Genomic DNA, 26,433 nt, shown 5'->3' on the forward strand with positions numbered 1-26,433 from the left:
TTCGATTACACACAGACATAACTTAGAAGTGGGAGGTGAAGTTCCTGGTCTACATGCCTGAAGCATAAATTTGCATTCTGAAATGAACATTTTAAAGAGATGTACAAATGGTTACACTAGGTAGCGCCCACAGCCAACCTGAATTAATTGTTCAAGAACTGTATCAACTGTTGGTGCATCTGGATCCTGCAAAGGCCCTGGTAATAAGTCACACATCTCTTGCTCACTCTGGGCTTGTCTCTGAAGGGTGACGGGATTCACAGCCGCTTCTGAAAAGCAGCCACTAGATGGCGACCTCACCCTGATCTCTCCTGACAGTGAGTTCCTTTCATTTTCCCTGGAAAATAAATACTCCAAAAGTATAGTCATAAAAAACGACAGAGCTGAGGATACTGTAATGTGTCTCTCTCAGTCATTATTCTTTTATGAAAACTTTTTAATAAAGGTATTTGTGAATAGCAATTTCTTTTACCACTAATAATTAAAAAGCAGGGCTAAGTCGCGAAATGCCGTTATCCAGTAATTTGATTTTTTGAAATTAATGAAACTCTTTCCTTTTCAGACATGTCCCCTCCCCCACCCCCTGAACTTCACTGCTGGTGGAAGAAAGCAGCCAGAAGGATAAAGAAATTTGGGAGAGGAAAAGGGCTGTTTTGCTTATGAGCTACAATCTTGGATTGCTTTTTACAGTGATAAGGGGTTGGGAAATTTTAATTTTTGTTCACAGAAGTCATAAAATCAGGCAATGAAACTAAAATACCCACAGTCCTCAAGTTATTAAGTACTATCTCATTGGCTTATTTAGTAATCCCTTTAATGTTCTCTAAGACCCCCCCAGTGTGTCCAATTTCAACTAGTTTATAGAAATGATGCAAAGAATAGGTCTGACTCACAAGAATTCAAAAGCAAGGATAGAAATATTCCTCAACCTTGTGTTTATCATTTATTGTAATGTGATTGTATTCTTGGAAAAGCATTAAGTTCAGTTGACAGTTAATAATAATGGATTGATCTATGTTTCTATTGTTAAGAATACATTACTATACCAAGCATAAATTGAGTTATACTCCTCAGAATTGGGGCCTAATGCTGCATGAACTGCTTCCTCTGCCTAGAACTTCTTGCTAGTACAAAAACTTACCCTTGCTAATACAAAAAATTGACTACACTGGTTTTTGTTGACTTTTCCCGTCCTTATCTACATAGCATATATAGCAACAAGCTGTACAAAGTCATTTTGCAAATTTTTCCATTTAAAATGTATTTCTCATAGTAATTTTTAAAAACTTGATAAAACGGAAGTGAGGAGTGTTAGGTCAAACAAAATGAAATGGAGTTCTTTATTGCAAGGCTTATTAGGAGACTTTAATAAGCTAATGTACATTGCAAATCATTGATAAGTATGCAGTATTTGCTAATTTTTTGGGGGGGGTTCCAGAAACTTTTTTTAATAAAGCATTTTATACCATACTTACACACTTTTAAAAATTGCTGATATTGTGGAGAAAGGGATGTGGGACCAGTAGAGCTAGGGAATTGTGGACAAAATATGAAGATTCTTTACTGGTACTCTATAAGTCTTCGTTTTCTTAACTTCTCTTCTCAAGCCTGAGAGCCACGAAAGGTCAGTTTGCTTCCTCTCAGCATTTCCCATTATTATTCTTTTTTGCTGAGCTCTTAGTTTTGGCCAGGAACCTCATGTGTAGAAATGGTGAGGACCCGAGCCTTGACCCCAAAGCAAATGTCTCAAGCACAAGCCCCTCCCCCGGGAGTTAGGAAAGCTGGTTGTGCTCAGACCCCTCTGGTAGCCACTGTGGGACATACGGAAGACACAAGAGGTGGCTTCTACTTAAAAAGAGCCCATATTCTCACCAAAAAAAAAAAGAGAGAGAAAAATAATAAGTGAAAAGAACATGATTCAATCATTTCAGGGGAAGGGTGGGAAATGAATGTGGCATAATTAGCAGTAGTGCACAGTTTAAGCCATAGGTACTCTATGAAGTACTTCACATGAATTGATACATTTAACCCTGCTAAATTCATGCCTGTTTTACAGATGGGAATCTGAGGCATAGAAAAATCCAATAACTCCCCCAAGGTAACCCAGTGAAGAAGTCTTGGAGACAGAAGGCAAAGTCAGGCAGTATAGCCCTGGACTCTCCATGCTCATGCACTAGATGCTGTTGCTTCATAGGAATAGGAAGCTACAGCTTGAACGTGGCCAGAATTTTCCATAAGTATACGTCCTTCATCACTCTAAGAGCTGGTTTGTGGACTGCTTGTTGGCCATCAGTGAAATATGGAGGTGAATGTGTGACAAGGAGGCAAGGCAACATTGCTGCTTTAGGGAAGGTGCTGGATATATTACCCATGAATTAGATGGAGTGACATTCTGATACTGGGCCATAGGGAAGAAATAAGAACTCCTTACAACAGCTTCTGCATGGAAATTTCACCAGTTAAATTCTACCTACTGCTTTTCTTGGGCAACGATGTGAGGAATAAGTCAAACCTTTTTTCCAAAGACAGTTCATTGTACTAATAAAGATATGGGCTTTGGAATTAGCAGACCTGAGTTCAATGCAGGGGTCTACCATTTACCACCTGCGTGAATCTTGATCAAACTGCTTAACCTCTACAAGATAAATGTCCTAACCTCTAAAGCAAGAGAAAGATACTTATCTACAATTTTATTGTGATAATGACATTTCATAGTGATTATGCAGTAATTTAGCACACTGCCTGCCTTGTATGGAATTTTCAGTAGTCTTGGTTTTGCCTTGTTATCTTTCTCCCCAGTTACTTCTCTTTCCCCTGAACTTTGAAAGAAGCTGCTGTGAAGTGTGAATATATTTGCCCCTTAAGTGGAAAGGAGGTTCAGTTTGCAGACAGCATTCAGAGGAGATGAGTGAAAGGTTTCTGTCGCTACTATTGATTAAATGACACACAGATTTCAAAAAACGTATTTTGTTAATTTGGCATGGGTTTCAAACTTTCAGCAATTGCTCATGCTTTGCCCGGGTGCAATAATATACTTATTTTTTGAAGTCTCCATCAACAAAGGAATAAGTTCCTTTAGCACACAGTGAAGACAATTTATTATTTATGTATTTATGTATTTATTTATTTATTTATTTATTTATTTCCCAGATGGAGTCTCGCTTTGTTGCCCAGGCTGGAGTGCAGTGGCATGATCTCAGCTCACTGCAAGCTGTGCCTCCCGGGTTCAAGCAATTCTCCTGCCTTTGCCTCCCAAGTAGCTGGGCGCATGCCACCATGCCAGGCTAATTTTTTTGTAGTTTTAATAGAGACAGTGTTTCACCATGTTAGCCAGGAAGGTCTCGATCTCCTGACCTCATAATCCACCTGCCTCGACCTCCCAAGCAAATTCCTTTTCTAATTTGATTCCACATGGCCTTCTCCCCATCCCCTAGCCAACTCTTAGTTGCGGCTTCTGTGTGAGTCGTCGTGAACTCTCAGTTTGTGTTCCTGGGCTAAGCTCTTAAATCTACCATTAACTTTACTTCTTATACTTATCCACATCCACGCTCAGTCTCTCTGCTATCTCCTATCTCATTAAACACTTTTGTTTGCTGTAAAAAATTAATTTTCTAGTGAGCAGAATTTCCCAACCCCTCAATCCTGGAGGTCAATTCATCCAAAATTTCTCTGAAAGCTCTCAACTTGACTTTAAAATTGTATCTTCAGATTCCTTTTGGAACCCCAGTCTTCACCAGAGATTCTCCATTCTCACTTAGTTCTCATCTTAGGTTTTTTTTTTTCTTTGTAAAATAAGAATTAGCATGACTAGCAGCATCATCATAGTTCAGTTTCTCTGTTTCCATGACTATTGACTATGACTCCCCATCCCCATCATTTTCCAGCCCAGCTCCCCATCCTGGTAGGAGTAGCTATAGCCAATTTGACAGTAGATGTTTCTTTCAGTCGCTTTATTAATTTAGAGCGTGTGAATTTAGGTTATCTTGCTTTGCGTTTTCACAACCAGTCTGATTTTTAGCACTAAGCAATTTTATTTCCTAGTTATTTTTTAGCAGATTTATGTTGCATTTTGATATTTATATTTAAGTTAACCAACATCTTTTTTTCTTATATTAAGAGAGTGATTTGTCACTAGTTGTCAAAACACCACATAGAAGCTCATAACATGTAAATCTAATTTTTGTGCTCATAGGGAATATGAGAAATTTTATTTTTATACTTTAGAGACAGTGTCTTGCTGTGTTACCTAGGCTGGAGTGCAGCCTCAAACTCCTGGGCTCCAGTGATCCTCCTACCTTAGCCTCCTGAGTAGCTAGCACTATAGGTACACACCTCTATGCCTGGCTAATATTTTCTTTTAATTTGTAGACACTAGGTCTTGCTATATTGCCCAGGCTGGTCTTGAACTCCTAGCCTCAAGCGATCTTTCTGTCTCAGCCTCCCAAAGTGCTGGGATTACAGGCATGAGCCATTGTCTCCAGCCAATTCTTTAAATTAGGTCTGAGTTTTTTTCCCAAAGAGATAAAATCAATATTGAGCACTTAAGGGTATGGTCTGGTTTAGTCTCCCAGACATTAAAGTTTAAGAGACCTAAGAAAATACAGTCCTCCATTTTTTTGTCACTGGAATTCTGAGCCAGTAGAGAAAATATTACAATGAGGATGGAAGGCAAATATCATTTTAATTAGTAATAACACACATTAATAATATTGCTTATACCCACTGAACTTCAGAATTAGACAGAATTGCCCACTTGAATAATAGTTCAGAACTGGGCAGGCATCCTTTGTGGAAAAAAGGATTGCTCCTGTAACACCCATTCGATGGATGCGTGCAGTAGAATGGACATTTCTGAAGGCAGCTTGCTCCAGCAAAGAGAAACAGGAGATGTCAGGGACTGAGCTAAGCATACACAGCTTATCTTTGCAGATTATCCTTAATATTTCTGATTATGTCACTTCTTCAGGAAAGTTATTAAAGAGAAAATAAAGACATGCTATCAGTCTTGCTAGTGGAGTTTCTTCAATGTAGAAGGTAACAAGAAGAGAGGACAGGAAGGAAGAATTCCCCCTCTAATGCTTGGCAGTAGAACATGGTTTGTTATGTTTTAACATGATTTTTCTGTATAAATGTTGAGGAAGCCAGTTTCTACTCTGGCCACATTAATGATGTTTTTCTTTATTTTGTTGTTAAAATTTCCAGTCTCTTTGTATTTATTTCAAGCCCCCCTTGTCCCCTCTACCCTAGTCACTCACCACTTCTAAGTAAAATAGGTAATGAAAGTTCTAAATAGTTCGTTTGTATCAGCTGAAGATACTTCCCTTGTGAATGTCAGAAACCCAACTCAAATGCTTTCAGCATGAAAGGGAGTCTATTGCCACACAGTTTGAAAAAGCCCAGAGGTGCCTGGCTTGATCCAGAGTCTCAAAGGACAGCACAAATATTATTTGTGCTGATTCGCTTTGTTTTGTAATTGTCTTCTGGGTTGCTAGTCCTCTGATCCCTCTGATTATCTTACAGCCTCCAGGAACTCGAAGCTTTCTTCTTACCCCTCCAGCAATCCTTGCTTGCAAGAGCTCTGGAGCTGAACGTGGCTGGGCTGGCTTGAGTTGTTGCCAGTTCTAAGGGTGGTGCCTAAATCAGTCACAAGAGAATCACCTTGGAGCTTGTTAGAAATGCAGATTCTCAGGCCTTACTCCAGACTTTTGAATTCTAAACTCTGAGGGTCTAAGCCCCCCAGGTGATTCTGATACACCCTAAAGTGTGATGACCAGTTTTTTAGTCTGTAGTCCAAAGTCTGTGACAGTTAGGGGGGTAAAATACATTGAGTGGTCTAGGCTGAGTAGCTTGATTAGGGTCAACTTTATCCAGTCCAGGTGGTTGAAAGGTCAAGAGGGGTGGGTAGCTTCCTAAAAAAAAAAAAATTACATTTTATTATAAGATAAAGTAACAGTTGCTGGGCAGGTGAAATCAACTGATACTCTATAATAGAACCCTTCCCACAAGTACTAGGTGGTGAGTTATCACGAGAAAAAAATACTTGGTAGTGAATGCCCAAGACTTGTTTGCTGTGTCTTTACAAGGGTCAGAGCAAAAAGACCTCTCTTCTTACAGTATGTATTAGTGTCCAGTGATTCTCCTAAATGGAGACTACCAATAATTTTATCCTTTAGCCTGGGTTACTCATGACCTCATATTTCCCCTTACATGATAAGCCGTGCTGAGCAGCAGCATGAGAGCATGGGATTCAGGACATGTAATTTGGGCAACACTAGTCCTCAGTGCCCTGATTGAGGCCAAGTAAGGTATCTACCATATTGAATATTTGGTTTTCTGGAACTCACCCAAGAAAACTGAATATTCTGTGTGGAAATGAGTTACACCCAAAAAATATACTTGAGGGTGCTGTGCTGAATGATGGTAACTTTTTCTGTTTGTACCTCATTTACAATTTCCACAGGTACAATGGTGGGAGACCATACCCGTTTGGAGTTCCACAACATTGAAACAGGAATCATGACTGAGAAACGTTACATCTCCGTTGTCCCCTCCAGCTTCATTGGCCATCTGCAGAGCCTCATGTTTAATGGCCTTCTCTACATTGACTTGTGCAAAAATGGTGACATTGATTATTGTGAGCTGAAGGCTCGTTTTGGACTGAGGAACATCATCGCCGACCCTGTCACCTTTAAGACCAAGAGCAGCTACCTGAGCCTTGCCACCCTTCAGGCTTATACCTCCATGCACCTCTTCTTCCAGTTCAAGACCACCTCACCAGATGGCTTCATTCTCTTCAATAGTGGTGATGGCAATGACTTCATTGCAGTTGAGCTTGTAAAGGGGTAAGTAGAAGGGATCATGACTTATGTTGGACACCTTTAATCTGCTGAAGCTCTACATAAAATATAGGCATAAAAATAACTTGTCTATTCTACTCCCTACCCTCCATTCCTGACATTCCAGCATCTTCCTTGATTAAATAGATCCGTAAAATTATTAGGTCTGAAAAGGAGAGAGACTCGTGCTTTAATTTAAAGGTCTTCCACTAACTCAACACTAACAGACTTTTTACTATGAAATCTAGCCCTTTAAAACTATAGAAGAAAAGCTTATTTTTGCAAAAGAGGACTATGATTTGTGTTGCATCTAATCCTTGAGTATTGCTAACTACAACCACCCAATTTATAACAAAAGATGAAACATAGATATTTTTAATCCTACCATTAGCCCATATATGCAAGTTTTTAGAAGTTGCCCTTTCTTCAAGACATTTTACTACCATGTATTAGAAAACAGTCAAAACAAAAAACAAAAACAAAAACAGATTAATGGTTGACTATGAACTTAAAGGTCACCCCCTTGCGTTTTGTAGTGTACAACCTGTGCTACTTTGAATCTGCAGAGTATTACTAGGTAGTGTTAATGAAATGGACTCGATGAGTATGGAATTAAAGTGAAGCATGATAGAATAAAATCTGACTATTCTTGTAATCTTATATCAAGATTTAAATTATTCCTGCATTATGTCAGTTTAGCATGGAGGATTTGAAGCCCCCTGTCGGTTACACACACATAGCCATTAAACCACTTCAGGGATTTTCCAATTATTGGGTGTTTTTTTTTTTTTTTTTTTTTTTCTCTTCCTAGGTATATACACTACGTTTTTGACCTCGGAAACGGTCCCAATGTGATCAAAGGCAACAGTGATCGCCCCCTGAATGACAACCAGTGGCACAATGTCGTCATCACTCGGGACAATAGTAACACTCATAGCCTGAAAGTGGACACCAAAGTGGTCACTCAGGTTATCAATGGTGCCAAAAACCTGGATTTGAAAGGTAAACCCTGTAAAGAAGTTTAGTTTTTAATAGAGCTTTTCTTACAATAGATAGACTGTTTCCAGAGGCAAACCATAGGTTTGGAGTGCCATGTGTTTTTGATACATCATCCATATCCTGTTTTAACAATGTTGAAGTATTCTGTAATGCAATTTATTCTGTTTTCGCTTAGACGACTCATCAAGGAATGTTTCATTTTCTCTGAAAACCTTGGGAATGTCATGCTGTGGGGGCTGAGTGGTGACAGGATAATTGGCAGTGTGGGAGGGGCCGTAATACAGAGGAAGGAATATAGGCTTTGGAATTTCAGCTGAATCATTTAATGTCTGGTGTCATGGGTAAAATGTGTTCGCCCTTGTTCAGCTTACATTTACTTTTCTTTGCAAAATGAAGAGATAATTGTTAGTTTCTCTGTAGATTGTTAGAAATTTTGATGGAATGTCTGTAAAACCCTCAGCATATTATTGGTAACAAGCACATGAAAAGCACTCAATAAATGCTTGCTTTGTTGACAGTATTGTTAATCTTTACTCCATTTATGATGATTAAATTTTTGAGATGATATATGTAAAATGAATGACACGTAATAAATGTTGGTTTCCTTTTTTTGCAGGATAGAAACTCTGGTGCTTATCTCATTTATGCTGTTTTCCCCCCAGCTCTCTTATCCCTTATCTGATGAATTATCTCAAGTGTATCAAACTAGTTGACATAGTCAACACATCCTTTACTCATTCTCTTTTGCTACTGACTTTCCTTTCCAGGTGATCTCTACATGGCTGGTCTGGCCCAAGGCATGTACAGCAACCTCCCAAAGCTTGTGGCCTCTCGAGATGGGTTTCAGGGCTGTCTGGCATCAGTGGACTTGAATGGACGCCTGCCAGACCTCATCAATGATGCCCTTCATCGGAGCGGACAGATCGAGCGTGGCTGTGAAGGTACAACCTATTTTTTTTCTTGTTAAGCTACAGCCTTGTTGCAAGCACCAACCCTCTTTGCTGCCTCTGCCAGTGCCTCCTTCCTCAGTTGACCAGTCCTGTCTCATTCTCATTTGCCATGTGACATTGCATCACCATCAGTGTCCTCTTGTCAGCGGTTTAGTATGTCAAGACATGTGCCACAGGCTCCAGGAATGTATGTTGGCAGATGTTTTCTGAGTATCACATACTTGCCAATAGAAATAATAAAGAGCAAAACTTCCCTGGCATTGACATCAGGCTTCTTCCAGTGTGTACCTTGGCTTCCAGAATGGCTGAAAGAGCACTGGGGACTTTTATTTATACTTTAATACGTGATGAGGGGAAACCAGAGATTTTATGTAGGTGTCACTAATTAATAAAATGTGTCTTATTTTGGCTGGTAGTGACTGCATTATTTAATGCAAATCTAGTAGGTGATAGGAAAACGATGTCCAAATGCCATGATGATGGAAGGGAACTAACATTTATTAAGTACTTACTAGTTATCAGGCATTGTTAGGCAGTTCTTTAGTGTGGTATAATGGAACATTATGGGCTTTGATGTTAGAAAGACCTGGATTCAGCTCCAGGTAGTAGCTCTTGTTAGCTATGTGACATTTGGAAGGTGATGTAACTTCTCTAAGCTATATCTTTCTAACTGTAAAAGAGGGCAATAAAACTTGCCTTGAATGTAAGGAAATCAGAAATACATATAAAATGCCTGATATGTGGTAGGTACTCTATAAATGGTAGGATTATTGTTTACAAATAGTATTTTATGTCAAACATCTAATAATACTGCATGTCTACCCATGCAGCACAACAAACCATGCTCAGCCTGTTCCTGTAGATGATCCACTGTCTCTTGAGATATTAAATGAATTTTACAGGTCTTCCTGAATCCAGCAATTCTTTGCAGTGTAAACAATCTAGTTTTAACCAGCAGATGGCAGAAGTGAACAGATTCAGCCTTCCCTAGTAGCCTTGGGTTGGCTGAAAATGTGACTCTTACCTCACTTGAAAGGCAAAGAAGTTGCCTGACCGAGGATCTATGTAATTATTTCCTTTTGTTCTTTTTGAGCCTTTTGGTTGAGCCTTATGGTCCTGTGTTTGTGCGATATATTGTGTTTCCTTGTATCAGTTGTTAATTTACCACATCAAATCTGTTCATTCCTCTTCTGTGTTCAACTTCATGTATCGCTTCTGTTCTTAAACAGCTTCCATCTGGGTTCACTCATTGTCATAAAGCACACTTTTATAAAAGCTTCCTGTCAGCTTCTCAGGCTGACTTGATGTTATGGAAATTGTTTCCCTTTGCCTGAGAGTTATTTTTGTGTTTTGCGCTAGTAATAAGAGTATTCATTCCTATAACCCACTCCATTTTTCCTTTATCCAGAAATATTTCTTAAATTCTCTTGGCCAAATATGGTGTTTGTAGTATGTAGTGTGTGTGTGTGTGTGTGTGTGTGTGTGTAAAGGGACAGGAGGTTGGGAATCACTAAGCCCTTAAAGCAGCCATTTTGCTCCTAGAAATGAACAATTTCATTCAATCAAGGATTTTTGTCTCCTTGGCTTGCTTTTAGTTCTTTTGTGTATTAAAGGGCAATCCTGGGATAGATGTAGCATTTGGAATTAAATTGAATATAGTAGTTTAGAAGATTGTGGAATGGCAGTAATTCCATTTATCCTGGAATAATTAATCATATGAAGTCAAATCACAATATAAGAGCACATATTAGAAAGCATAAGATACTGGTCAAATGTTACATATTTTTTATCATGCCATCAGTTCTTCAGATTGAAAAGTTAACAGGAATCATCCATTAAACTCTATGTCAAGGTGGCCCAATAGATATATGTAACACATGCAATTATAAATTTCCTAGTAGCTACATTTTAAAAAGGTGTAAAGTAAGGTCAAATTTATTGTAATTTTGTATTTTATTCAACTTAACAAAATATATCCAAAATATTATTTCAGAATGTAATCAAGATAAAATTATCAATATTTCACACTTTTTTTTTTCATATTAAGCCTCTAAACTTGAGTGTGCATTTTATACTTGCAGTACACCTCAACCCAGGGGCTACATGCATTTAAAGTGCTCAATACACATGTCAATGGCTGCTGTATTGATAGTACAGGTATACAGAATATAAAAAGGTGTAAATAAATAAAGCTATAGTATTGGATTAAAAGGAGGTCTAAGCTTTATAGAAGGGTACTAAAACATATAATATAAAGGGAAAATGACCTGACTTAAGAGAGTTTTAAGAGAAGCAGTAAAAGCATCAGCAAAAAGAAATTACATAACGAGTTGGGGAAAATGTCCCTATCCCTACGTACAGCTCTATGTGCAGTTTGGCATTACTCATCACATGCATTACAGAGGGCTCCGACCTTCTTCTGAGTATGGTTGATTGTTCAAGACCGGATATTGTGGCTTGATGGCTCCACCATCTGAACCTATGGTGAGTCCCATGAGCCTAATAGCACTGCACTCTATTGCCATGGAGATAATTACAACGGTTACCCACTGAGCATTATGCCTACCCCGCTGGGTGGGATGAAGTGGAGGGTGAGTGCTGAGGGAAGAAAGTCCTTGTTGATTGTACACAAATGACTTGGATAATTAGCCTAAGTGGCCAGGAAAAATGGCCCAAAGTGGGTTAAGGCATAAATTACTGTCATTGGAAGTTTGTACCACTGTGAGTAAGCCCTTGCAAGAGATCCCAGGAGCATTTTAGGGTTCTGTGTAAGATGGTGGGGAGGTAAAGAGAGAGTGCAAAACACTGGAGAGGCTGCAAAAAGGCATGATTTGTATCCTGAATCTCTTGTGTAGAGCATGAGACCCCCAAGAAGGTCTTTGAGCGTTAGGTAGTATGAGGACCACAGGAAACAGAACACATTTCTTAATTTATCATTTCTTTTGTATAGAATAGTAAACAAGTAGGGGATGAGGTTTTATAACTAAGAACTAAGACCAGGATCTCCTCAAGATGTGTTTTATTCTAGCAAATCTAGAATACACAGATAAACATATTTATATACACACACAGAGAGAGATAGATAAATATCTGTATCTATCTACATTTAATATATGTTTCCATCAAAGTCATCGACAATGACACTTTAAGATCCCTAGTTAGTAAATGTATTACTTTCCCTATTATATCAGACACATGACAGCAGGTAAAATAAAAGGTGAAAGAGTACAAAATTATTTTTATTTATTTTATTGATTGATTGACTGATTGATTGAGATGGAGTTTCACTCTTGTTACCCAGGCTGGAATGCAGTGGCGTGATCTTAGCTCACTGCAACCTCTACCTCCCAGCTTCAAGCGATTCTCCTGCCTCAGCCTCCCGAGTAGCTGGGATTACAGGTGCCCACCACCATACCTGACTAATTTTTGTATTTTCAGTAGAGATGGGGTTTTACCATGTTGGCCAGGCTGGTCTTGAACTCTTGACCTCAGGTGATCCACCAGCCTCTGCCTCCCAAAGTGCTAGCAAAATTATTTAAAAACATAGTAATTTACTACTCTTCAGCTCTCAAGCATGAGTAGCAAAAAGGAAAAAATTCTTGAAACTAGTATTTGATTTTATGTCTCTGATAGATGCAAAATGTATAATTTAGATATGAAGTGCAATTTCTGGGCAACTCCTAGTCAACATTTAGTTGTAACTTGATACCTCTCAATTTAAGCTAGGGTTTTTTTGTTTTTTGTTTTTTTTTTTAATCATACCTGATTTAATACTTGACTGGTAAATGTATCTTCCTATATTGAGGCCAGCTTTGCTGCAGAGGCCAAGGCATGATCAGCTAGAAATGTGGTTTAACAATTGCAGATGATAAACATCTGAAAGAAATACACGTGCTTTGTTTTGAAACTGGCATGAATAAATAAAAATGACATTCATCTGGTGCCCTTTTGCCCACAACTATTTGGGTTTGGATATATTTTTAAAATTAAACAAATTGAGATTTTTGGTGTTCCCAAATCACCATGATCCAAATGTCTAATTCTGGTGCCAAATTCCTGGGTGGCATTTGCAAGAGGGCACAAGGGGTACACTCAAGTGACTCTTCCATGCTCAGCTCCTAATGTTTAGAATTGTTTCTGTGGGCTCCATCTGATTGCACACACGTGTCTTTCAGTCTGACCATGCACTCCCCGAGGTTGGCTGTGTGGATGTGAGAAGGCTCTTGTTGCCTGTTTTGCCTGTGCTTTGTCAAGTCTGATGCGCCCCTGCCCTGCTCTGCTGACTTGGCTCTGAGGAGGCCGGCCCTGTCCCTAGTCTGCGCGTCCACCCTGCCCCAATCCCCATCCCCGTCTTTGCTGTCTCTGGTGAACCTGTAGAGCATTTCAATTGTCTGTCTGAGTGATGTTGGTTATGCAGATTGCGTTTTCATTTCTGTAATGTTATCCTGGTTTATTCTACCTCTTACTAACCTCTGGTTATTGTTTTCGCTTTTTCTGTTCTTTTGCTAACAAAGTTGCGTTGACCAAAGCTGACCTGCAAGGTAGAGAAGGTTCTTGTTCCCATTACCACTTTGGACTGAAAGATGCCCTGTGTAACCCTTGGTATCTTTTCTTTAGAGATCTTCAAGCTGTCACACCTCTTGGACAGCAGCAATTGTGGGGAGGTGGCTGAACCCTGTGTTCTTCTGAAAGGGTGACAGATAACCCAGATCAATGCATGAAAAATAGCTATCAAGAGGAGACCTCATGGGGAAAGAAACATGATTCCATTTTGGGGAGGTACCAAAGAGGTTTGACAGCATCCCATACTGTGACTACCCACAAGCACATTAATTTACTCTGGAAATGATGAATACCTCTCCAAGCAGTTGCCATGGAGGGGTTGGCTCCTCTTAATTTATTCACCATAGATAGAGGAAAGAACTTGGAAGGAAAAAAAAGGACCAATTGAGCCCTTAATTTATTATTTGCTGGGTCAGGGAGGTCATTTCCTAGAGCAGGACATTTAAGTGCTTGGGCTTTATGAAAGAGAATGTCATTTTCTCTTAACTAGTTTTAAAGTTTTAAATATTTCTGGGCATTTGGGAGACATCAATGTCATTAAAATGTTTCAGAGATTTATATTTTCTATTGGGGATTTTGGTTGAGCACTTTAATTTCCTGTTTTGTGATCTCAGGAAAAAAGTACTCTTGGGGGAAGAAGATGATCTGTCATTTTAATCCTGAATACCCTATAAAATACTGCATGTGAGATGTTAGTGAATGTCTATTGCAGAAACTGCTTTGTCCACTATTCAAAGAGGCATCTTACAAAGTCAGTAATGGCCCACTGATCCTATTGTGCCAGGCTGCTATGACTCAGAATAACAAAGGAGGAACAAGCATTTTAGCTGTCTTTTGGCTGATTGTCAAACAGGAGACTGGGCCTCATGACCTCTGCTGAGTTTGCAATCCGTCCAAGTTGTTAGAAGTGGTTAAGGCAAAGGTAACATTCAAAAAATTACTTTTCGTCTAAAAAATCATTGACTTTGCTGTGACTTGTTGTTATACACCATGTAACTAACCAGTACAAGCACCTATCTCTCCAGAAGATATCCACCAATAAAGACTCTCTCTCATTATTTTACCATAACTTTGTTTTTCTTTATTGCCTCTTAGCAGGTTCACATATATTTTAATATATATTTAAATTAAATAAAAGAATATACACTAGTTAGGACTTAAAGTCAGAAGAAGCTTTACGATAGCTTTCAGTTTCAAAGTATAGAGGGCCCTTGTGGCAATACTGTTGTTTTAGACATTATGTTTAATTGTCAAGAAAGATCCACTATATATTATTCTGCAAATGGAAGGGAGAGAGAAGGGGACAGGATTCCATCTGCAATGCAAGACAATCCAAGGAAGCTGAAGCTCTTTAGGACTGGATTTAGCGGATTAAACTGGACAACTACATCTCCTCCGTGACTTTACTATTACTCAGGGTAAGCACTATATGGATTTTGAATTCCCAGAGCTTAGCATATCCTCTCACCTAGAGAATCCAGACATGGCAAAATAATCTGGAAGTTCTCATCCAAAGGAATGATGGTTTGTAGGGAGAACTGAGTGATTGATTTCCATCCTAAAGTAAATTATTTACCAAAGTGTAGATACAGATTTAGGGACAGAGTGGTTTGGAATATCTTGATGTTTCCTTTTATGGAAGCAGTCTAGGCATCAATATGATTTTAACATTATTACTCCATTGGCACGAACTTTCCTCCATTCTTGTAACTACTTGACAGTCTCTTTGTTTGTGGCAGGAGCTACTATTCTTTTTAATTATTTGGGGCCATCCTACTCTTTCTCTGTTTTATAGGAAAAGCTTTTAGTTTTTTGTTTCCTAACATTGGGGTATGGACTATTACTCACAAGCTGGCTTTTTCAGCTACAACCTGTGAGTACAGATAGTACTAATTACCATGAAGTACAAAGGGTAGTGAAGATATATGACAAAGAAATGAGGCAGTCGGAAGCCTAGACAAAAATGTATTCAGAAGGAAATATAACAATGAGGTATAAGAAGTGACATAATGAGTCTAGATGAGTCAATAGCTTAAGTCCTCTTGTTATTGTGTGGTTGGGGTAGTGTTTTATTTGTATTTAAACATTTTTAACCTTTCCAGTGAGTGTGTTGTTCAATTTAACAGGAACTTAGTGTCGGCTATGCCTGTGTGTCAGGGACTAGGTACTAGGGCTGCTAGGATACTGCAGATGAGATGCGGTCTCTAACTTCAAAGAATTCCACAGATGATCAGCCAATACTTACAATGCAAAGTGAAAACTGCTATCCTAGAGACATGCATCCTGCCATGTGAGCATGAAGGAAGACACTGGATCATGTAGGGTCGTGGTGGTCATGGGGAGCACTCAGGGGATATCTTCTCAGAGAGAGTTTGAGCTGAGTCTGAAGGACAAGTAAGTTTTAGATGGATGAACGATGGAAGCATATTCGAGAACTTGGCTTATTTGGGAATCTACAAGAAGCTCAATGTGGCCGAAATAATGTGCGTGTGGGGATATGATAGATGATAAAATGAGAGAGGTAGGATAGAGACAGGTAATGACAGACTTTTCCTGTAAGGAGTTGTACTTTATCCCAAGGATGCTGTAACGAGGACAGAGATTTGGGTTAGATTTTCATTTTATCAAGATCACTCTGACACTAGAATGGAGAAGGGATGATGCAGACAGAAACTAGAAACAGACAGCAGAGTCGGGAGTGAAGCAACATATTCCAAGACAGAGGGAAGAGACATGCCCCCAGTGCCTGTTACTTTACCCGGCCAAGGAGGTAAACAAGTTTTCCTTTTGCATGAAATCTCAAAGAACTAGAAAGAAAGTGAACTCTTTCTCCTGTTTGCTGCACACCCCCTCTCTACTGCTACACTATTGTTCTGGTTAGTAGCACATATATTTTCATATTATGACAAAAAATATCAAGGAAGAAGTTTACCAACTTCCCTGGTTTCAGGTCAGAATCTACATCTCTCTAGGTCAAGAGAGGAGATAGGAGCTCTCCATGGTACTCCCGTGATCCACAGAGGGGAGGTTGCCTTGCTGAGCAGTGCAGTCTTTGTATCAGTGTACCTCTGATAGAATGACAGTTTCTACAGAACATTCAGAAGTAACTTTCTAATTCCTTTCTGTTTTTAAGAAAGGTGTTAGTAGAAGGGAAGAGATTCCCTAAAATCCTATTCATGGAAGAAAGGAGCTGCAGAACTATAAAAGAAATATTAAGATTGACCTGTTGGTGTGAGGCAGATGATGTAAACTATGAAATAAAAAGAATAAGTCTTTTTTTGTATTAGGTGATAAATTAGAATCTTCCTATTCCACCTTTAATTATAACTTCTCTTAGCAGGCTTTATTTCTGAAGTTTAATGACTTGTTTCTAGAAATGTAAGGTGCCCCTCTGCCCAGATGGTGAACAAGTGGTCAGGGGATCCAGGATCCATTGGATCTGGGTGCTAAGTGCTGGCTATTTTGAGAAAGTCAATCAATGTATTGGATTCAGATGCCTTGAAAATCTCAAGATTCTTTAAAAGTATTTTAGAACAGAGTTAGAATTAGCCAAACACCTTTAGTAGGTAAAAGAAATTTTAATACCACAATTGTCTTTACTATGATGAATATTGTCCTCCACCTCATTTTCTCCCAAACTAAAGATTGTATCAAATTTTCCATTGTATTTTATGTTATAAAATATAGTATTTGACCTACTATAAGTTCTTCAAAATGATTTCTATTATGGAAAATAATAAGAGAGACAGAAATTACAGTGAACTTACCATTATTGTTCTTGTGTCCTTTTCCTCTACATTATACAAGAGAGGCATACAAAACAACTGTGTCAGTGTGGCACACTACCGTAATGCATCTGGTTTCTGGACTCCTCATAAACTGTACACTCAACCTAAGTTGGAGGAGGAAACCTGATTATTGTCCTTTCCAGCAGAATTGCTGATGACCTTTATTGAGAGTCTCTTTGATGATGGCATACACTAAGGACTTGGCAGGTTGTATCTCCATTGTGACTACAACCTTACCTGATAGATATTGTTATCTCTGTTTCATAGGTGACTTTATAGGTCTTGCGTATGTTCTCTCATTTAATCCTCACACCATATGATGCAGTAGAAATGTATATCTCCATTATGCAGATGGGGACACTGAGGTTTAGAGTTTATATCACCAGCCCAAGGTCACATTACTAGTAAGTGATTAAACTGGATTTTAAAGTCCATGACCTTTTGCCTATTATGCCATATGGTGTGAGCCTGGATTTACTTATTTCCAAAGCAGAAAGAGTACATGGATGACCAGAGAGTATCTGAGAGTATCAGAGAGTATGTCCTCCATGCTGACTTTATGGTAGATGGTTTTCATATCACCACCATTTTGAAAAACTCTGGATAATATTTGCACAATGTTAGAGCAATGTATTTTAAATTACCTCTTTTTTTTTTTTTTTTTGGTTGAGACTGACCTTTGAAACTCCTTCTCCTCTTTTAAAGTATATTCCACTGCCCCAGCAGACCCCTACATCAGTGCCTAGAAAACAAGGAAAAGCAGATAGACTCCTCAGTTTATATTTTCTAAAGAATCATTGACTTATGAGGGATTGTGTATCACTTTGAAAAGAGTTATTTGACCTTTGTGACCCAGGCATCCCCTGAAAATAGGGTGGGCTGAGGAAGAAGACTTCATGCTACCAGCCATCCTCTCACTCTTACAAATACCCTACCTGCAGCAAGTATCAACTCCCACCTCTCTACTGTCATGGGAGTGTGCTGTGGGTAAATCAATTTACTCTTAAGCTGTAACTATTCCTTTTAGATCATTGACCATCAAGAGTAGTGCTGTGCTAGAGTTGGCACTGGCACAGGAATTTCTAGGAGTTTTATAAGCCAGTTTACATGATGTAACATGTTATAACTTGAAATTGACTATGAGTGGAGTACTAATAAAACCAACACATGTTACAAATCAGTTTTATTTTCCTTTTCCTGGGATACTGGTTGTTAAACATTTACTAGTGATATATCACCAATAAAAGGCCATTGGAGATAAAGACACCATGAAGCCATCTCAGTCAACCAATTCCCATCCATGGCCATAACCAATTTTACATCCAATGTATTATGAGAGGGTTGAAGTGGCTGAAGAGAATAAGGGTGTTAGTGAAACTGTTGCAAATGTTAGATTTTATTGTTTGTCTTTTTCACTGATGACTCTAGTCATATGGCCTTTTAAAAACCTCCGTTTGAGAAGAGGAAGCCATAAACATCTGAACATGCTTGAGAAGAGTAGTTTTGATGCCTTCCTTATCTTTGGTAAGGCATAGGTCCTGACTTCACGACAAAAAGCATGATCTTGGGAATAAAACCACCCTTAGGTCTGTCTGCCAATGAAATTTTATAATAAGATTTAGGACCCTATTCTCTGGCATTGCCTTATTTTCTATAAAATGGGACCTAGCGTATTCATGTCTCAGTAGATGCACTTGACATTTTTAAGGGATTGTTGCTTTCTTCTTTTAAAGCTAAATATAAGTGAATTTGGCTTCCTCCAGTTAAAATGAATAGATCTTATGTTGTCTGTAAATGACTCTCTTCAGAAAAGCCAAGGGGACTCAACACTGTAAATTTAGAAATACTCTGAAAGCTATGGAAGTAGCTTTGCTGAAGGGTCCAAGACATATATTCAGCTAAGTAAATAGGCTATCCTTATTATCAGGAATACCCTCTGTATTACTTAGGGTTCTCCAGAGAGCTATCCTATCTATGCTATATAGGATATATACATCTTATCTTTATATATATATATAGGAATTTATATATGTATAGATAGGAATTGGCTCACATGATCATGAAGGCCAAGAAACTCCACAGTCCACTGTCTGTATGCTAGAGAACAAAACGGTTGGATTCTGGGAATGGAGGTGACAGGGGCAGAAGTGGCATGATAGAGTAAGTTCTGCTCTGATTTGAAAAGCCCAAAAGCTGGGAGCACCAGTGTCCAATTCTCACCTCAAGCAAAGAAAGTGAATTTCCCCTTCCTCTGCCTTTTTCTTCTATTCATAATAGGACCACAACAGATTGGATGATGCCCACTCACATTGGGGACCATCTGCTTTATCTCTTTACCAGTTAAAATGCTAATCTCATTTGTAAATACCCTCAAAGACATACCTGGAAACAATATTTCATTATTATTATATATAATGACCAGGTATCTGGGCATCCCTTAGCTCAGTCAATTCGACACATAAAATTAGGCATCACATTCTCCTGAAGCCTCTCAACTCTTTAATTTTTATATTTTAGCAGTAGAGACTATAGATTGCTCAGGTAGGCAGTAAGAGTCTTTCATAATTCATTTGCATTTTCAAAAATTTCCCTTTAGGGTTTCTATAGACTTATTTATATGAGACTTATATAAATACACACACATACACATATATCTACGTATATTCATCTTTTCTGTGCTTTTTTCCTTCCACCCAACTACTGTTCACTCATTTTTTCCCTATAAAACAATGTAAATTAAAAAATGTGAAAGTAGAAAGATTAGGCACTTACCAGGGGTGGAAAATTAAGTCGAAGGTGGAAGATCTCTTTAGACAGTTCATAGCTTGTATTAGTCTGTTCTCATGTTGCTAATAAAGATATACCCAAGACTGAGTAATTTATAAAGAAAAAGAACCTTAAAGGACTCAGTTCCATGTGGCTGGGCAGGCCTCACAATCACGGTGGAAGGCAAAAGATGAGCAAACTCACATCTTATGTGGCAGCAGGCAAGAAAGAATTTGTGTGGGGGAACTCCCCTTTATAAAACCATCAGATCTCATGAGACTTATTCACTATCATGAGAACAGCATGGGAAAAACCCACCCCCATGATTCAGTTACGTCCTGCCGGGTCCCTCCCACAACACATGGGAATTATGGGAGCTACAATTCAAGATGAGATTTGGGTGGGGACACAGCCAACCATATCACCAACTCTCATAATGCTTCTTCCCATGGAAGCTGTGGTTTGTTGGGACAGGCAAAGCCGTTGGTTAATACAGAGTTCTACTATGATAATTTCACATTTAGGTTACACCCATAGAGTCTAAGCCCTTTGACTTAAGCCCTTCACTCCTTGCGATTAAAGTTAGTGAAGGTTGAAAGATCAACCTTACCTCATCCTCACTCCTGGGTCACCAGCCTCGGCCCTCTAAAGGAATGCACATTGAGAAGACAAACTTGATATGGTCTTCAAGCCTGTCACTTCTCCTTTTCCCCCTTACCCCCTACCCCCTGCACCCTACATTTCTCCATCCACTTGTCTGGTTAGAACTAGCTGGTGCTGCTTTAGTGCTATTTATGAATTTCAAATTGGGATGTTTGAAACATAGGTTTGGTTAAGTCTTACTTGGGCAATAACAGGGAAAGTCATTCTGATACTAGTGTTGTGAGCTTTAGGAAGAGAGTCTATTTCAAGGACCTACAAACAATAAAAGATACTCTATCAACTTTTGATTTTCTAGGCCATGAAGAGGAATTGACTAAATCAGTGCACACGTGCTGCAAGGGTGGATTCTTGAGCAGTGACAGGCATAAAATGGTTGTATCAGACAATTCTTAATGAGAGAAACAATCCCACATTCAAGAAAAATGATAGGAAATTTGTGGCAGCCATCAGAATTATCTGAGAAATAAAATGATAAGGGAATGAGATGCAGTTTCATGTTTTCCAGCGAACTAAAAGCAGAGCTGGAAATTAGAAACGAAAGTATTACCACCATTGACATCTTATTTAGTCTTTCCAGACACATTTCTGTTGTCTTGTCATTTTCTCTAGTGTACAAAGAAAGTCACCATCTTTTTTCATAGGGATATGTGACTGTGTCAGTGAGAGTTAATCACATATCAAGAGCAAAAGGAATTTATACCATTCCTATGCAGGAACTTCCTAAGGCCTTTCAATGTTTAAGATATTAGTAATTAATAATGACAATGCTAAAAAAGACTTCGTAAATATGTAATTATATAGATTTGTGCTATCTTAGAATGTCTGGAATTTTATGTTGATTTGGAAGAGTGTTTTAAGAATAATTATAATTATTAAGTCCCTAGGATTGTCTGTTATGCTTATAAACATATTTATTTGATACAGATTTCTGTTCATAAAATTGGACAAAACTAGATCTTCCTGTTTAGTTTTAATTGAATTGAAATGGTATTTGAAAGTTTTCCTTGTAAAAAGTGAAAACAAAAACAAATCCTTACATCAAGATGTCACCTTTTCCCAGTTGTAGGTTAGAAATACCTTAAGTTACTTTTATTAATCCAATGACACCACACGTGCACATACCCCACTCTGGCTTACCCACATCCATGAGAGTTTTGGTGAGTGGGCTGCACAATTAGCAAGCTTGGGTTTGAGACCTCACCCTCTCACTTGCCACCTATGGATTTTGGGGAAAATTATGTCACTTTTCTGTGCCTCAGTTTACTTTTCTGAAATCTTTGCCTTTTGGTTCAATCAACAGTTTAAAAATTATTTAAATTTGAAATTATGGAGATCTCCTATGAGAAAATAATTTCTGTTTCTCTGATTCTTTACTATTTTAATTATATTTGCTTTACCATGTGCTTATGATTAATTGAATCAATATCTTAAAAGCATTTAGTATAGTGTCTTGTTCATAATAAGCACTAGGTAAGCTGTGTCCATTGTTATATCCTCTATCCTCTTTCTGATTTGCACAAGATTATTTGATATCAATATATGTGTGGTGGGAAGCACTGTTGAAGCTTTTGTTTTTTCCCCCCAAGACATGTTTTTTCCAGTTTTTTTTGACACACTGCTATGTGAAATGCATACATTAAATACATTGACATAAAATAGACTCTGTTTAGGAAAGGATATACTTAAATAGGTTGAAGTAAGAATAGGAGCTTATAAAATGATCATCTAGAAATTGTTCTAGAGTCTAGCCCAGATTGTTATTCATTCAATAGTTATTACATACTGTACCTGGGCTTGGGAATACCAAAGAGTTCTTGTCAACATCTGGTGAGACTGAAATCAAGGGACACATGGCCAATTAAATACCACCACCCCACCCATCCTAAGAAAAAAATATAAACAAAAACAGTTTCAAGGAAGAGATTACTTATATGAGCTCTTATTCGTAAATTCTAGGGATAAATTGCTGTAAGAACCATTTTGCTTTAAATTCTAAATGGATGGCTTAATTTCTTTCTTTATTTTTTCTTTGTTATTTAGTTCTTTCTTTTATTCAATAATGTTTTGCATATTTTGAATAGAGCCCTCACGCTATACCAAATACAATATCAGAAATTAGAGATGTAAAGGCGACCAAGGTAGACAAGGTTTTTGCCCTTGAGAGGCTTACGGTTCACTAGGATTTGAAAGACAGTGAGGAACTTAATAGTACTGACAAAAACCAGACACATTGACCAGTGGAACAGGATAGAGACCCCCAAAATAAACCCATGCATTATGGTTAACTGGTTTTTTTAAACAAAGGTGCCACAAGTATACAATGGAGAAAGGATACAATAAATGGTATTGGACAAAATGGATATTTACATGCAGAAAAATAAAATTGGACCCCTTTTTATACCATATACAAAAATCATCTCAAAATATATATTTTTTTTTTTTTTTTTTTTTGAGACGGAGTCTTGCTCTGTCGCCCAGGCTGGAGTGCAGTGGCCGGATCTCAGCTCACTGCAAGCTCCGCCTCCCGGGTTCCCGCCATTCTCCTGCCTCAGCCTCCCCAGTAGCTGGGACTACAGGCGCCTGCCACCTCGCCCGGCTTGTTTTTTGTAGTTTTAGTAGAGAGGGGGTTTCACTGTGTTCACCAGGATGGTCTCGATCTCCTGACCTCGTGATCCGCCCGTCTCGGCCTCCCAAAGTGCTGGGATTACAGGCTTGAGCCACCGCGCCCGGCCTCAAAATATATTAAAGATTCAAATGTTAGACCTGAAACTATAAAACTACTAGAAGAAAACATACAGGAAGTGCTCCATTACATTATTTCTGGGCAAGAATTTCTTGGATGTGACTTCAAAACATAGGCAACATAAACGAGATTGCATGAAACTAGAAAGCTTCTGCACATCAAGAAAACAATTAATAGAGTGAAGAAATAACCCATAGATTGAGAGAAAATATTTGTAAAGTATATATCTGATAAGGTGCTGTTATCTAAAATGTATGAGATGCAAACAACTCAATAAAAAAACAAATACCCCAATCAAAAGATGAACAAAGAATCTAACTAGACACTTAAAAGAAGACATGCAAATGGCCAACAAATATATGAAAAAATGCTCAACGTCACTCATCTTTGGGAAAATGCAAATTAAAACCACAATGAGATATCACCTCACACCTGTTAGAATAGCTATTATCAAAAAGACAAAAAAGAAAAAAAAGTATTGGCAAAGGTGTGGGGAACAAGGAACACTGTGCATTGTTGGTGGGAATGTAAATTAACATAACCATTATGGAAAACAGAATGGAGGTTCCTCAGAAAACTAAAAATAGAATTACCATATGATTCAGCAATCCTGCTTCTGGGTTTCAATCCAAAAGAATTGAAGGCAGTACACCAAAGAGATATCTGCACTCCCATGTTCATTGCAGCATTATTCACAATATCTAAGAATTAGAAGGAACCTGGGTGTTCATTCTCAGATGAATGGATAAAGAAGACATGGTATATGTACACGATGCAATGCCTTTGCTCATTTTTTGATTGGGGTATTTGTTTTCTTATTATGAGTTGTTTGAATTTCTTATATATTTTAGACCATAGCCCCTTAACAGATTGTTTTATTAGGTCTTAAAAAAAGTGGGAAGGCCAGGTGCGGTGGCTCCTGCCTGAATCCCAGAACTTTGGGAGGCCGAGGCGGGTGGATCACGAGGTCAAGAGATTGAGACCATCCTGGCCAAGATGATGAAACCCCATTTTTACTAAAAATACAAAACTTAGCCAGGCATGGTGGCGTGTGCCTGTAGTCCCAGCTACTGGGGAGGCTGAGGCAGTAAAATTGCTTGAACCCGGGTGGCACAGGTTGCAGTGAGCCGAGATTGTGCCGCTGCACTCCAACCTGATGACAGAGCAAGACTCCATCTAAAAAAAAAAACAAAAAAAAAAGTGGGAAATTCTCTCTCATTTGCAACAACATGGATGAACTTGGAGGATATTATGCCAAGTGAAATAAGCCAGACACAAAAAGACGGATACCACAGGATCTCACTTATATGTGGAATCTAAGAAATTTGAACTCATAGAAGTAGAGAATAGAATAGTGGCTATAAGAGGCTGGGGGAGGGGATGGATGGGAAAATAAGAGATGTTGATCCATGGGTACAAAGTTTCAATTAGAAAAGAGGAATAGGCTCTGGCAGTCTATTGCATAGAATGGTGACTACAACAAATAATAATATATTTTAAATTTCAAAATCGTTAGAAGAATAAATGTTAAATGTTTTCACCACAAAAAAGTGCTAAGATTGTGAGGTGATTGATCTGTTAATTAGCTTGATTTAACCATTCTGTGTGTAAACATATATTAAAATGTAACATTGTATCCCTTAAATATAAACAACTATTATCTTTCAATTAAAAAGGAGTTAATTTAATTACAGGCCACGTAATTGTTATGAGTTAAGTAAATAGGGAAACGTGATGAAGAGTAAATGTCCTGCTAATGGGGGCTTCCTTCAGTAGGATAGTTTGGAGAAAGCTTATTATGAGCTGAAACTTGAAGAATAAAAATGAAATTTGAATCTGGAGAAAACACAATTAAGGCCATGGGTCCAGCAAGAAGAACAAAGGAACTTGAAGGTAGGGGTGGGCATGAAGTGTTAAGGCGGTGGTCTAGGAATATGAGCAGACATCTGAACCACCCACAGGGCTTGTTAAAACGCAGATTTCTCAATTCTGCCCCCAGCCAGTAGGTCTGGGTACAGCCTTAAAGTGTGTTTTTCTCATAAGCTTCCAGGAGATACAGTTGCTGCTGGTTTAGGAGCAACACTCTGGGAATCATTGTGTTAGGAATTAAAAGCAGGAGAGGGCTGTAGTACTATGAGCTAGGGACATATAGTAAGAAATAAGACTGGAGAAGGAGGCAGGGGCTCTTAGGAGCTCAATCGAAAGGAAGTTCAAGGTTTGTTCCAGGTTGATGAGAAGTTGAAAGTTCTGTTAAGTCCTTAGTGACAATACTGTTGTTCCTGAATGCTTACAATGTAGTCAGTCTTCCAGTACTATCTGATTCTACATGGCCTTTGCCCCTTAATGCAAGTGAAGCAAATTCAGTGGAATTAATAAATAACCTATAATCCCCGCCCTGTATTTGGTACCTGATGAACTTTTGACAAACGGAAAAGATTGCTCACTTTGCAGACTGGAGACATGCTCCTACATTCAGGTTTTGGAATCATGGTACAGCAAATCAAGGGTGGTTACAATTCAGGTCACCCCAACATTTACGGATACACTGTTTCTGCACCTGCACAATAGACTTAGTGCCACAAGGACCTAACCAGAGAATATTACCTGATTTCTAATAGCAAGCAGCTTTCAAACTTTTGATGATAAAATAGTAAAAACATAAAGCAATTAGAGGATCATATGAGGAGAAGACAGTGCAATGTGTAATAAAGTGCTAAATTGAATATTATATACAAAAATGAATGATGCAGATAAAAATTGCTATGGCCACACAAAAGTGGGAGAATTATTGTTTGAAGTTATTGACTAATGTTTCATCTGAAGAAGGCATTCAGGCTGGTCCTTAGAAAATGGTTAAAATTTGGCAGTTAGAGGGAAGGCAAAAGACATGGAAAAGGCTTCATCTTTAGATTCAATCAACATTCAAAGAATCATTGTGTTTTCCCAGAGTTTTTGCTGTTTTACTGCCATTGACAGTAAAACCTTCCATGTGTTTCTGATTATTGAGTACAATTGAATTACTAGCCAATTGTATGGTGAGAGTTGTTTGGCCAGGGAGCCCCTGTGGACTTCTCAGAAGCTTTTATCCTTTGAAAGAAGCTGTCCTGATTTACCATTGTTAATGA

The 26,433-nt window shown here is 38.4% G+C and overlaps 1 protein-coding gene across 17 annotated transcripts in view; it reads left to right on the top strand.

The window, feature by feature from the left end:
* Window positions 1-26,433, top strand: part of NRXN3 (neurexin 3) — a 1,630,631-nt gene that overhangs the window by 735,924 nt on the left and 868,274 nt on the right. For all 17 annotated transcript variants that reach the window (XM_025391720.1, XM_025391722.1, XM_025391730.1 and 14 more), the window contains 3 exons: window positions 6,461-6,842; window positions 7,648-7,838; window positions 8,603-8,776. In XM_025391720.1, coding sequence (XP_025247505.1) covers window positions 6,461-6,842; window positions 7,648-7,838; window positions 8,603-8,776 — 747 coding nt within the window. The remainder of the gene's footprint in view (window positions 1-6,460; window positions 6,843-7,647; window positions 7,839-8,602; window positions 8,777-26,433) is intronic.

The sequence above is a fragment of the Theropithecus gelada genome, chromosome 7b (genome assembly GCF_003255815.1).
Source record: "Theropithecus gelada isolate Dixy chromosome 7b, Tgel_1.0, whole genome shotgun sequence".
NCBI lineage: Eukaryota > Metazoa > Chordata > Mammalia > Primates > Cercopithecidae > Theropithecus > Theropithecus gelada.